Source organism: Anolis carolinensis, chromosome 5, assembly GCF_035594765.1.
Source record: "Anolis carolinensis isolate JA03-04 chromosome 5, rAnoCar3.1.pri, whole genome shotgun sequence".
Classification (NCBI taxonomy): Eukaryota; Metazoa; Chordata; class Lepidosauria; order Squamata; family Dactyloidae; genus Anolis; species Anolis carolinensis.
Genome location: NC_085845.1, coordinates 135,524,300 through 135,538,792, shown reverse-complemented (window position 1 = coordinate 135,538,792; position 14,493 = coordinate 135,524,300). Strand labels below are relative to the sequence as shown.

Below are 14,493 nucleotides of genomic sequence, written 5' to 3'. Positions count from 1 at the left end.
CTCCCTGGTTCACCGGGGAGCTGGCTGTGATGAAGCATACGAGGAGGGGGCTAGAGTGCACTTGGAGGAGTTCTCAGGATGTGTCCGACCGAGCACGGGCTACAGCCTCTCTTAGGGTGTATACCGTGGCTATACGGGCAGCCAAGGAGTCCTATATGACTACCCGTATAGCGTCTGCAGCAAATAGATCATCGGAGTTGTTTCGGGTCGTTGGGGAACTCCTTCAGCCACCTGTGGTGGAGGAGACTTTTGACGACCCAGCAACTCGGTGTCGCGATTTCGCACACCATTTTGCAGACAGTCGCTCAGATACGCCTTGAGCTCGACTCCAATTCCACCACAGTGCCAGGGGAGGTGATTGAGGCATCTGCTTGTCCGATTTTGTGGGATTCTTTTAGGCTTGTTCTTCCTGAGACCGTGGTGGAGGTCCTTGGGACTGTGAGGGCAACCACGTCGGTTCTGGACCCTTGCCCGTCTTGGCTAATTAAATCGGCCAGGGAGGGGCTGGTTGATTGGTTTGTGTTGATCATTAATGCATCGTTGGAGCAGGGGTTTTTTCCATCTTACCTGAAACAAGCTGTGGTTCGTCCACTCCTTAAAAAGGTTTCCCTTGACTCCACGGTGCTGAACAATTTCAGACCAATCTCCAACCTTCCTTTCTTGGGTAAGGTGCTGGAGCGGGTGGTTGCCTCCCAGCTCCAGGGCTTTCTAGATGACATCAACTACCTAGATCAGTCACAGTCTGGTTTCAGGCCTGGTCACGGCACCGAGACAGCCTTGGTCGCCTTGGTGGATGACCTCCGTAGAGAGCTGGACAGGGGGAGTGTGACCCTGTTGGTTCTCTTGGACATCTCAGCGGCTTTCGATACCATCGATCATGGTATCCTTCTGGGACGACTCTCTGGGATGAGTCTCGGGGGCACGGTTTTGTCGTGGCTCCGATCCTTCCTGGAGGGTCGATCCCAGATGGTGAAGCTGGGAGACGCCTGCTCGGACCCCTGGCCTTTGAGCTGTGGGGTCCCGCAAGGCTCTATTCTGTCTCCCATGCTCTTTAACATCTACATGAAACCGCTGGGAGAGGTCATCCGGAGTTTTGGAGTTGGGTGTCACCTCTATGCAGATGACGCACAACTCTACTACTCCTTTCCACCGAACTCCAAGGAGGCCGCTCGGGTGCTGGACGAGTGCCTGGCCGCTGTGTCTATCTGGATGAGGAGGAACAAGCTGAAGATCAATCCCGACAAGACAGAGGTCCTCCTGGTCGATCGTAAACCTGACCGGGGTATAGGGTGCTAACCTGTTCTGGACGGGGTTACACTCCCCCTGAAGCCACAGGTCCACAGTCTGGGAGTCCTCTTGGATTCATCACTTACGCTCGAGGCTCAGGCGTCGGCGGTGTCTGGGAGGGCCTTCGCACAATTGAGACTCGTGCGCCAACTGCGACCATACCTCGCGAAGGCTGATCTGGCCGGGGTGGTCCATGCCTTGGTCACCTCCAGACTGGACTACTGTAATGCGCTCTACGTGGGGCTGCCCTTGAAAACGGCTCGGAAGTTCCAACTGGTCCAACGAGCGGCAGCCAGGATGTTAACTGGGGCCCCTTACAGAGAGAGGTCAACCCTCCTGTTCAAGGAGCTCCACTGGCTGCCATTTACTTTCCGAGCCCAATTTAAGGTGCAGGTGCTTACCTACAAAGCCCTGAATGGTTTGGGACCATCCTACCTCCGTGACCGCATCTCCGTCTACGAACCCACGCGTTCACTTCGGTCATCTGGAGAGGCCCTGCTTGTGATCCCGCCTGCGTCGCAAGCGCAGTTGGTGGGGACACGAGACAGGGCCTTCTCCGTGGTGGCCCCCCGACTCTGGAACACCCTCCCCAAGGATCTCAGACAGGCCCCTACATTGGCAGTCTTCAGAAAGAACTTGAAGACCTGGCTGTTCCAATGTGCCTTCCCAGATTAATAGGAAATCTCCAACACCAAGTCCCATAAGCACTTTATTAGAACTAAGATCATATATCGCACTCTGCACTTGCCCTATAAGCCTTATATATCACCTGTCACATCAGCACTTTTAATCTTGTACCCATTACTCTGGCCCGGCCCAGTTTTATTGTGTTTTAGCGTATTGTTTATTGCTTGTTGTTTATACTGTTTTAATTGTTTTTAATTTGCCTTTTGTTTTGTATTGTTATATTGTGTGTTGAGGCCTTGGCCTTTGTAAGCTGCATCGAGTCCTTCGGGAGATGCTAGCGGGGTACAAATAAAGTTTAATAATAATAATAATAATAATAATAATAATAATAATAATAATAATAACAGCTCTTTTATTTCATCTTCATCACAGATAGATTTAAGGGCAAACCTTCCAGTCTTTTCTCATCCTCCTTCCTCTCCTTTCTCCACATCTCCCTTTTCAATCTGTGGCCAGCTTCACCCTTTACACACACCTCCCTTACACACACCTCCCTGGTGAGCTGCTGAACTTGCAGACCAAAAGGTCCTAGGTTCAAATCCCGAGAGCGGAATGAGCGCCCGCTGTGAGCGCCAGCTCCTGCCAACCTAGCAGTTCGAAAACATGCAAATGTGAGTAGATCAATAGGTACCGCTTGTAGGTACCGCCGGAAGGTAATGACGCTCCATGCAGTCATGCCAGCCACATGACCTTGGAGGTGTCTACGGACAACGCTGGCTCTTCGGCTTAGAAATGGAGATGAGCACCAACCCCCAGAGTCGGTTATGACTAGACTTATCGTCAGGGGAAACCTTTACCTTTACCTTACCCCTTACAATTATCTGGCCGATTGGATAAGCCTCGGCTCACATATCCATCAGGGTGGATGTTTTGTTTTCCCAAGGTTAGTTCCCTCCTTACCACACACATTCTTACACAGGTGCCATCAGTATTTCCATGAAAATGAAGACAGTTTACTCAAAGTTTATGCTAATGGATTATGCCCACCATATTTGTTCAGAACTGGTTCATAGCAGATGTACTCCCTCCCATATATACAAGACAATTTGGGTCCCTATTGCTCTTTGTTAGATGACAAAGAAACAGCAACAATGATGAACAGTGATGTGCAAGAGGAAGAAACGTTTCTCAACATTTTAATTGAAATAGATTCCTCCAAGATGAGAATGGTCTTAAGCAAGTAGACACAGATTTTAAAATGTTGTGGTCCATACTGAACTGAAGGTGTTAGCCCATCTCTCTTTTCCACAGAAATAACTGCTTTGACACTGCCTGCAAACAAACAACCTTCCAGTTCATGCATGTATTTGCATGCTGTGCAGAGTTAGGGATGTCGTGCTGGAAATCCAAGTTATGCCAAACCAGTACAGTACTAACAATTTTGTTTGGAGCTCAAGTGGGGATTGATCCTCTCTAAGGAGCTACAATAGCTTCAGCTTTATCCATATGGACAACATAAACAGTTACGACCATTTTTATGTCAAAGTGACTGAAATTAGTGAATATTTATTTGCAATATAGTAATTCAATTTCCTTGGGGTTAGGGTGACTGAAAATTTCATGCACAAATGAGCAAATAAATGGACTGTAAAAAATTCTAAAATATTACTACGATTTCACCTTATATCAAGTTGGAGCAGGTCAAAATCAAGACTGTATTAGGTCCCTAAGTCAGTCTTGGGTTGAACACTTTGTAGCAGCTGATATTCAAATTTTAGTAATGTGGTTTATGGTGCATGGGTTTTTGGGGCAGTTGGGGGGGGGGTAAATTAGGCTATATAGCCTTGAAGTTTCATGTAACATATTGCCCCCCTGTTGCCTTCCTTTTATTAGACAGATTGATATTTCATTATTTCCCCTTTGTTGTTCCTGGCTATTGCTGGCCACACATAAAAACACTCCTCCTCCCATTCTGCACTCTCTGCTGGTAAATTTCTCACTTCAGCTAACATTGCATTGATGCTCAAATCATTAAGAGAGCTAACTTCAGGCCAGATTACTCGGGAGAAGGAAGAAACACATACAAGGACCTGCTTGGATATGGATCAGGTTGGCAGACAGGAAGGGGAGGATCTTCTAGTGATTATATAAGCTCTTAGTCTGAGCTGTACTGTTAATGAAGTGACAGCAACAGTATTTAAATTCAGAGCCTATATAGGAACTGGAGGTATTTAACCTGCTCTGATCAATAACTTATATAATAGCCCAATAAACTATCTATTTCCATATATCAATCAAACCCTGTTATATATCATTACATTTTAACTAAGTAGATGGACATGAAGCTAACTGAGTAATTTGCAAATAATCCAGAGACTTCTGTGTACTATGTCTTTTCTTATGCTCATAAAAAGGAGGGTCTTAAAACCTATTCCCCTACTCAGCTGATGACTGAATTGGAGGCTTTTGCCCTATAATAATAAAATTGAAGAAATTTCAGAATTGTTGGTAGTGTGGATGTTTGCTTATGTGCATTGGTTAATTTACTAGTTAATCTGTGGAACAGACTCCACATTTTTGGTCTGGATAAGACTAGTGCTTTGAAGCCTTCATACAACCTGCATTGGAGTCCTTGGGATTCCAGGAGGCTTCAGCACAGGCTAAGAAAGATGTGCCATAGGTCCAAATGCCAAGCCTGTAACTAGCTTTAGTCCCAACTGCAGCAGCCCTAGTAAATTGAATGAGTTTACTTAGTGTTGGCCTACCAATAAATTCCCATTGATTGCACTGGCCTACTCTTGTTAGTCTTAATTAAATTTAGGCCACAGTCTCTATCTTTGATTGAGAATGATGAGTAGAGAGTTTGATTCAGCCTTCCTATCAACAAGACCCCTCTCTCATTGCTGGATACACCCTGTTGACATAGATTAAAGGCTATGGCTAAAATGTTGTTAAGACCCCTCAGGGTTTATCACTGGGAGTTGAAAAATGTTTCTCTTAGATGGTCAGAATTTAGTAGAATAGCTTTCTACTTTTTGCATTACATAAGCCTTAAAAATAACAGCAAAGGCCACACTAATTAGAACAAAATGATCTTGGCCAACTTTGTATTATATGCAATTATTCAAGGCCTGGTAGGTAAAATTTCTCATCTACTCCAGATTGTGTCAGTATCTCATTAGTTAACAGCAAAATCAAACAGGAGGAGCAGAATATAATATAAACGCGGATGCTACAGTAAGTTGTCCTGCCAAGTTTTTCTCTCCTGATTGGCTCTCTAGACGTAAGTACTATTACTATCTTCATCAGTAAATGAGTATAAACAATGTCCTACTTTGTGTGTGCTTAGAGGCTGCTAGTTTAGAAGTACTTTGAAGGGCTGTTTTGCAATGAAATTTCACACCCAGGCAGTTGTGCAGCTATCCCAGTTTTGCTGTTCAAATATGCTACTGATCTATTACATTATAGAGTATGTCATTGAAACCACAAAGAACTTAAATCTCACAATGAAAAAAATGTCAATGGTTTCTAACTGAAACAATTTTGAAATAGAAATACAGTAGAGTCTCACTTATCCAAACCTCGCTTATCCAAGCCTCTGGATCATCCAAGCCATTTTTATAGTCAATGTTTTCAATATATCGTGATTTTTTGGTGCTAAATTCGTAAATACAGTAATTGCAACATAACATTACTGCGTATTGAACTACTTATTCTGTCTAATTTGTTGTATAACATGATGTTTTGGTGCTTAATTTGTAAAATCATAACCTAATTTGATGTTTAATAGGCTTTTCCTTAATCCCTCCTTATTATCCAAGATATTCGCTTATCAAAGCTTCTGCCGGACCGTTTAGCTTGGATAAGTGAGACTCTACTGTATGTTATTCAAACACGTGCCACATATGTTTGAATAACATAGATATATTTTCTTAGTTTTATAAAGAAAAGTGGAAGCATTGATTAGTGGAAGTAAGTGAATTGTGTTATTAAAATGATTTCTGCTGACTTTAATAGATTCTCTAAACCTCCTTTGCATTGGACGTTTAAGAAAAGGTCAGTATGATCCATTACATGCCATATGTAAGCCACCTTGAGTCCTCCTTGGGGTAGAGAAAGGTGAGGTATAAATAGGGTAAATAAATACATTTTCCCAAATGTAGACCGTGTAGTTTGAAAAAGTCAAAATCACGATGGAAGCCCCCAATTCATTCCAGTGAGCTTTTGGCAAAAAAAGGTTAGGCTGCAGGAAAGTGTCTTGAAGTTTCAGTCCTGAGTACTCATATGAGGAATTGGATCAATTGAATGCAGATGAACTCAGAATGCCTGATATTGGGCTCAAAGCCTAGTGAGAAAAGCTAATGAGGGCTAGTGAAATGTTTGTCAACAAGACGATGGTGTTGAGAGCCTTCAAGTCATTTCTTAATTATGGTGACCCAAAGTTGAACCTATCACAGGGTTGTTGTTTTTTTTTTTTGGCAGAATTTGTTCAGAGAATTTGTCCTTGCCTTCCTCTACGGCTCATTGTGTCTTGCACAAGGCCAATGGCTGAGTCAGGACTTCCTAGTCCAACAGTTAAAGCACTGCACTGCCTCATTTTATTTATAAGGGTGTATTAATTTATTTTAAATGTTTTTCTACCATTTTTTTATGAAATAAAAAAAGTTTCAGTGAAATGTAAATTTCAATGAATGAGGACTCAGTGGAGCACATTTTTTGTGCTCTCCCTCTTATTGTCCATAAAAAAGGAACAGCAGTTAAGTAGTCAATGAAGATGAGGGCCTACTGAGAACATCTTCTCTGTAGTTAGATGTTTACTCTTCTCTGTGAGAGCACTCTAATACCACAACAAATAGCAAATCCCAGGATTTCAAAGGATGGAGTCATGACAGTTAAAAGGGTGCTGATCTGCTATAATTCGCTAGTGTGGATGGTCTCTTAGTTGGTCAAGTATTACAGTTTTTCATCTCTAAGTCTCACCAGAATAGAGCCATTTAAATCAGGAGGCTTCAACCAGTCTGCTCAGGTCAGTTGATTAGATCTACGTACGACCAAGGGTATACCCACACTTCACAATTGACCATTTAGTCGCAATGGCTCTCTTTTATGGAATCCTGGGATTTGCAGTTTCTTTTCCTGAGTACTTCACAGTGTAGTTTAGGGCAGAGCTGTGTCCTTAAAATACTTTGATTGCATAAAATGGAATAAAGGCAGTCAAATGGCATAAAGCTGTTTTATCTGTGCTAAGTAGATGAATGCAAATGGATTCAACCCATTTAAAAATGTAACAAAAAGTATTGTACCTGTTATAATGTAAAAGACTATTTTCAATTGTTACCCTTACAAAAGAGAAGTCAGTTTTTTATCCATTGGGGGAAAGAATATAAGCAGATTAATAGACCACATTAACATATGGGTCATAATTAATTTTGTGAATTAAAAGTCTCTTGAAAAGACCCCCATTGTTATTAATAAGGAAAGAACTTTAACTCTTTCATTTTTAAAGAACTGTTTTTGTGTTTAAAATGTGGAGCAGAAACATTTCTGCATGATATTCTCTTGGGGACACTTGTGTGAGTTGGACAGAAGCGCACATCCTTTGGCAATTTAACCAGGCATGACAATGTAGCATTGACTAAAAATGCAAGGGGATTTGTACCAAGTTAATAATGAGGTGCCAAACAAAATCATTAGTGCGCTGCTTATGCTCATTACAGTGTTTGGGATTAAAATGGTGCAATAGAACTGAAAACTTCAGTTAAGGGGCTGGAAATGCATCTGTGAAAGTAACAAGAGACTATTGTTCTTTTGGAGCAATACACAATTTTTTTTTTTTTTGGCATGAAAAATATTGGGTTTTGTTTAAGATTCATGGAGTTTTCCTCAAAATCCACAGATAGAAATCTACAACCTTTTTGCCTTTTTGGTTGTGGCTACTATAATTTGTTTTTAAGGTTTCTTGGTATGATGATAAGAATATTCTCATTTTCCCCCTACATACCTACTCAGTAATATTCTGTTCTCTTCCAGCTGGTATACATTGAGGATATGATTAGGCTCTCAGGCCTGCTGTTTTCTGTCTACTGGGTTGACCTTCTGAAATGAGATTTTTGAACTCCACACAGCAAGTCAAATATAGTGTTATGTTGCCACTGTGGTTATGCCACAAAGATCCCACAAAATGATGGACCAAAGAAATTGTTTAGAGCCAACATGCTGCTGTCAAAGTATATTTTGTTCAGCGTATTATAATCAATTGTGGTTTCATATCCTGACGGTTTCATATTTCACAGTTGATTACAAAAACCAAGTTAGAACTGTGCTGAATAAGAAAAAAATGCTTTCTTGAATGATTCTGTTACAATTAAGCCACCATGGTAAGAAGCTGATATTTCATTTACTTATCTTGAGTTTTTGATTAATAATTTCTGAGCTATAGGTATAATTGAGCTAATGATGCAGCTTCATGGGCATTACTTCAGTAACAGGCAATTTGATATCAAAAGCAGGAAAAAAACCTAAAACGTTAGGGATTCATTCCTACATCATAAAATGTATATTAGTTCAATTTTTCCACAAAAAATATTCAATATTAACAAAATGAGTAGGTGAAATGAAACAAGCAGATTCAGTAGGCCTTGCATAGTTAAATAAGAACATTGCAAACTTTTGAATACACTTGAAAACATCTTCCAGAATACATCCAGGGATGATTTTTGTTCTTCCACCAACTTCTGCCATTCCTGATTTCCCTTTGTTGGCCAATCTATGCATTTTAACATGCTAGGGACAGTTACTGTGGCAGGTTTATTTGCTTTCCCTATTATTTTGCTAGTATTCATGCATGCTTGGTTAGAAATTGTTAAGGCAGCTGCAGTTTAACTTTTATGTAGTGGGAAGGCATACACAGTTACATTAGAAGCCCTCAGTCTTTAAACAAGGTTTTGGTATGAAGAAATCAACAGTGAATCCAACAAGGAGATATATCAATCATTTGGGGAGAAGCGAGCTGATTGTCCTGTCAATGGAGTAATATCATGCCAACCTGCGGTGTTGTCCGCTGAATGATCCCCAAACTGAATAAGAAATAGTCATTTAACATGTCACAAAATTTTAACATGTCACAAATTTTGTGACTGTTTACTATCATCTACAAATGGCTAATATGCTTGAGCCTGAAATTAATTATAAAATATCATCCGCAAAAATACTTATTTTGTGTTCCTTTCATTTTTACATAAAATAAAATTTCAACTAGCTATGAATTTCCTGACTTACATGGAAGTTACTTTTCCTTCATAACATGTTTGACTGTAATATTACTTCATCTATGTGATTCTTGCCTATGACCCTGCTTAATTATCTCTCCCATCATTATTATGCTTAATGAACAATCTAGCATATTAGATGATGTTTATGTTTACTATAAGAGATAAGAATTCTTGTTTCAGTGTGTAGTGTGATGTAGCAGTCTCACATGTAAATCATATCTTTATAGAGGCTGAAATGGTCAACCCACTAAAATAAGATAGGTACAAATCTGACTCTGATTTTAGAAAAAAAAACACCAGTCAATATCAGAGGTTTTGAACTAAAGCAGGGTTCCTACCCCATTACAATTGTTGATAACAATACTGCATCAGAATTAGGATAGGTTGAAAATTTCAACAGCATGAATCTACTGCCATTTAGTTCTTGAAGTTAATAAGTGAAATGTGATCGAAGGATTTGGGAGACAGGTTACTTAATTTGCAATAGTAGGCTGTATGTGGACAAAGGTAGTCATATTTCATAGTGTCATCCCATTCATGTCCACACAGGAGTCTACAACATCATTTATAAAACTTTGATCTACAGTATTTGCAGTGCTATAATTGTATCATGTGGAAGACTGGGATTTATAAATTAGCGAGACAGTAATGATCTCTGGTATAAATGCAACTTCATACTACAAATCTCAGGATTCCATATGATGGCAGTGCTACAATTAGGCTTTATGATAGAGATCTTGGTGTTTAAGACAGGTTATTTCCACGTAAGTACTGCAAGACTGAAGCCTTAGTCTAGAGCCACCTTTTTAATCATTTCTAGGACAGCAATTTTTTATTAATTCATCTTTCCAGTTGTTGTTATTGGTTTTGCTGTTAATGTTATTTCACCTTCTTCTTTTTTTAAGGACAATACTCTATCAGCATTGCTAAAAGGGAGCATATTATGTGCCATCCATGGATCAAATGCCTACCAGTATGGCTGTTATTGATGGTGGCTAATGGGAATACAGCTATGCCAACAAGAGCTCCATTGTTTCCCAACAAGGCTTTTGTAGTGGTGTGGAATGCACCTACTGAACAATGCCGACTACGCTACGACGTGGATTTAGATCTAAACGTTTTCAATGTGCTATCAAATCCAAATGAAACTTTGAGTGGGCCTACTGTGACAATATTTTATCACACTCGGTTGGGATACTATCCCTATTTTAATGACAATGGAGATTCTATCAATGGAGGTATACCGCAGAACCAGAGCATCATCAAACACCTAAACAAGGCCAAGTCGGACATTGATCATTTCATAACCATGAAGAAATTCCAAGGGCTTGGAGTCATTGACTGGGAAAACTGGAGACCTCAATGGGACAGGAATTGGGGAAATAAAACAATTTACAAAAATAAATCTCTTGAACTTGTTAGAAAGAGGCACCCGCATTGGCCCAAGAATGCAGTTCACAAAGCTGCTAAGGAAGAATTTGAAAATGCTGGTAAGAATTTTATGAACAGCACCCTTTCTCTTGCTGAAAATATGAGACCAAGTGGATTATGGGGTTACTATCTTTACCCAGACTGCTATAATTATGATTACAAGACCGATAGCAATACATATACAGGCAAATGCCCAGATATCGCATCTTCACGTAATGATCTTCTGCTCTGGCTTTGGAAAGAAAGCACCGCCCTTTATCCTTCGATATACCTGGACAAGAGGCTGAAGTCAAGCCCAAATTCTTTGAAATTTGTACACTACCGAGTTAAAGAGGCAATACGCATTGCTTCCATTGCTAGAAAAGACTATGCTTTGCCTGTTTTCGTGTATTCTAGGCCATTTTATGCCTATACATTCCAGGCTTTGACGGAGGTAAGGATATATTGGAATTACATTGTCTTTCCAAATAATTTGCCCTTGATTTGTTTGTACATATACTTGACTGTATGAATAATTGATACAACAATACTTTACTAGAATTCACATGGGAAATCTCAGAGTGGCTTCTAATAGGAAGAAGTTTATTATGTATTTCAGGTTTTTTTTTCTTAGTGCATGTGTGAGCATATATTAATGCATACTTAAAATATGGAATTATAACAATTCCACATGCTGTCATTTAAATGCACTCAGGCATTTGTGATGGATTTCAGAAGTATGCTCACAAAGCATGGCCCCAGATGTTAGCTATAAATCAGAAGTGGTAAGGAAAGAGACATTATCACCTGTTGTGTGTGAACACATTCATCTTATTGACAGCTCTGGCAAATTGGGTGTGCAGCAGGGGTTGTTGAGTTCTGAGAGTGTGCTTCAAAAGCATACCCTCCAAATATTCACAGATGAAAACAAGACTATGTTGGCTATTGGTCAGTTGAGTATGCTTTTATTGTATTTTATATGCTCTGTTTTTATATGTTTTAAATGTATTTTGCTGTTGTATTTTATGCTGTATTTTGGCCTTGGTTCCCATGTAAGCTGCCCCGAGTCCCTCCGGAGAGATGGGGTGGCATATAAGAATAAAGTTATTACAGTAGAGTCTCACTTATCCAACGTAAACAGGCCGGCAGAATGTTGGATAAGTGAATATATTGGATAATAAGGAGAGATTAAGGAAAAGCCTATTAAACATTAAATTAGGTTATGATTTTACAAATTAATCACCAAAACATCATGTTATACAACAAATTTGATAGAAAAAGTAGTTCAATACGCAGTAATGTTGTGTTGTAATTACTGTATTTATGAATTTAGCACCAAAATATCACGATATATTGAAAACATTGACTACAAAAATGTGTTGGTTAATCCAGAAAGTTGGATAAGCGAGTGCTGGATAAGTGAGACTCTACTTTATTATTATTATTATTATTATTGACACAACGACATAGTGTGACACAGCAAACAAGATAGATATGCTGCATTTCGTATCACAAAATCACAAGTCGAACACTTCCCAAGTGTTTAGGACTGTGTGATGTATTTTGGATGATGCCCGCAGATCCCAGTAGGGTGGCCTTTTGCAGTTGGCAGATCGTAATTTTGTCAATGTCTATTGTTTCCTATTATTATTATTATTATTATTATTATTATTAATACAGTAGAGTCTCACTTATCCAACATAAACGGGCCAGTAGAACGTTGGATAAGTGAATATGTTGGATAATAAGAGATTAAGGAAAAGCCTATTAAACATTAAATTAGGTTACATTAGGTTATGATTTTACAAATTAATCACCAAAACATCATGTTATACAAAAAACATCATGTTATACAACAAATTTGACAGAAAAAGTAGTTCAATACGCAGTAATGCTGTGTTGTAATTACTGTATTTACGAATTTAGCACCAAAACATCCTAATTTATTGAAAACATTGACTACAAAAATGCATTGGATAATCCAGAACGTTGGATAAGTGAGTGTTGGATAAGTGAGACTCTATTATTATTATATGTCTTGCCAGGTTGGGAAAAACTATTAATGGGGAATTACAGACCAGGTAGGAGAGCTTGCAACAAGTTGATCTTGTCTGAGCCTACCCTTTCCTTTCCTCCCTGCTTAGCTAACTAAGTACAAACTATATTTATACTTTGAACTCAGTTTGCAGTAACTGAAGTGACAAGTGATAGAGATGACTGTGAACAACATGGGCAATGGTGCCTCTACTTTGGTTCTTGATTCACTGTATGACACACTATGACATTATGCCTTTTCGTGTCTTACTTTTCAGATTGACTTGGTGCATACTATTGGTGAGAGTGCAGCCTTGGGGGCAGCAGGAGTTGTCCTTTGGGGAAGCATCCAGTATGCCAATTCTTATGTAAGTGAGTTTGCCTTAAAACATGCCTGCCAGTTATATTTCACAATAATGTATGGGAGCCATCCCTTCTCCACTGGATGTACAAGATAGTTTCCATTGTTGAATTCTAGTGAGAGGCACCAGTGAGTGACACCAAGGTAGGACTTGAGATGTTCAGGAGAGGCCCTTTTCTCGGTCCCATCTCCATTTCAAGCTTGGTTGGTGGGAACGAAAGAGCGGACCTTCCTTCTTGGTGGCTGCCCCTTGACTCTGGAACTCTCCTTAGGGAAGCCAGAATGGCCCTCTCCCTGCTGTCTTTTCAGTGGCAGGCTAAAACCCTTTTATTCAGGCAGGCTTTTAAATAAGGTTTTTAAGATCAAGTCCGAAGGCATTGTGGTCTTTAGCTTTGATGATGTCTTTTATGGATTTTAACTGATTTTTAAATATCATTGCTATGTTTAATACTGTTTAAATGTTTGCATATTTGTAGAGCTGCTTTGATTCTCCTTGTGGAGAGAAAGCGGGATAATAATAATAATAATAATAATAATAATAATAATAATAATAATAATATTCCTTTTGGAGAATATTGATGCCATTTCTCCATACAGAAGACACTTACTGTAGCTCCGGTTCTCTTCACAATAAATGTTTTGTAAGAAGAAGCATTTTTTTCTGGGGCACAAAAAACTCTGCTTTTTGCAGGATATAGGACTTATTAGTCATAACATGCAGTATGTTCAGGCACTTCTGGTTTTGATTTTTTTAAAAAAAGATTCCTCTTGGGTTTTCTTTAGGAGGGTTGGCCTGTGACATGTTACTTAAAAATAACAACTCTCAATACATGTTCTAAAAATATTCAGTGAGGAAATATAGTGCTGTGCAATATGCAATGTGATCCTCACTAAACACAATGGGGCTAATTTTCAAATCTGTGAAGCAACTAATTTGTGCCATTGCTTTTTTTCCCCAGGAAAACTGCCTTACTGTGAAAAAATACATAGATGGTCCCTTGGGGCATTACATCATGAATGTGACCTCTGCAGCCAAGCTTTGTAGCAAAGTCCTATGTAAGAAAAATGGAAGATGCATTCGTAAAAACAGTGAATCATTTGACTATTTGCACTTGCATCCTCAGAGTTTTAAGATTAGGTTTTCCAAAACAGCAAACAAAGTCTCTGTGGTAGGAAAGATGAAGAGGAAAGACAAGAAGGCCATGAAAGAAAAATTTATGTGTCAGTGTTACCAAGGCTGGACTGGGAAATATTGTGAAATGCCTAACTTCAAAAAGAAGGTATGAAATTTATTGACAATAAATATGATGGAAATTCAGTTGATTATGCAGTATATCATTGCTACAGTTTCCTGAGACATGAAACTATTTCTAGATTTTAATCAAAAGCTGATACAAGTACAGGGATCACTGAATTCTCAAATACAGAGTAGTGTGCAATCTTTCCCTTCCCAAGCTTGGGCCCCATTTACACTGCCATATAAAATCTGGATTACCTGCTTTG

The 14,493-nt window shown here is 39.5% G+C and overlaps 2 protein-coding genes across 7 annotated transcripts in view; both read left to right on the top strand.

Annotated features, from left to right (window-relative positions):
* asb15 (ankyrin repeat and SOCS box containing 15) overlaps positions 1-14,493 on the top strand; it is a 388,284-nt gene that overhangs the window by 192,075 nt on the left and 181,716 nt on the right. The window lies entirely within an intron of this gene.
* Positions 9,642-14,451, top strand: LOC100567856 (hyaluronidase). The gene is made up of 3 exons (XM_003221321.4): positions 9,642-11,049; positions 12,908-12,997; positions 13,950-14,451. The coding sequence occupies exons 1-3, from the start codon at positions 10,129-10,131 to the stop codon at positions 14,274-14,276; spliced, it is 1,338 nt and encodes a 445-aa protein (XP_003221369.1). The 5' UTR covers positions 9,642-10,128; the 3' UTR covers positions 14,277-14,451.

What these genes read in the sequence shown, in the direction of transcription:
- LOC100567856 (XM_003221321.4), top strand. Translation starts at nt 10,129, where the DNA reads ATGTGCCATCCATGGATCAAATGCCTACCAGTATGGCTGTTATTGATG. An exon ending in CATTCCAGGCTTTGACGGAG is followed by an intron (nt 11,050 to 12,907) that starts GTAAGGATATAT and finishes CTTACTTTTCAG; the next exon opens with ATTGACTTGGTGCATACTAT. An exon ending in TCCAGTATGCCAATTCTTAT is followed by an intron (nt 12,998 to 13,949) that starts GTAAGTGAGTTT and finishes TTTTTTCCCCAG; the next exon opens with GAAAACTGCCTTACTGTGAA.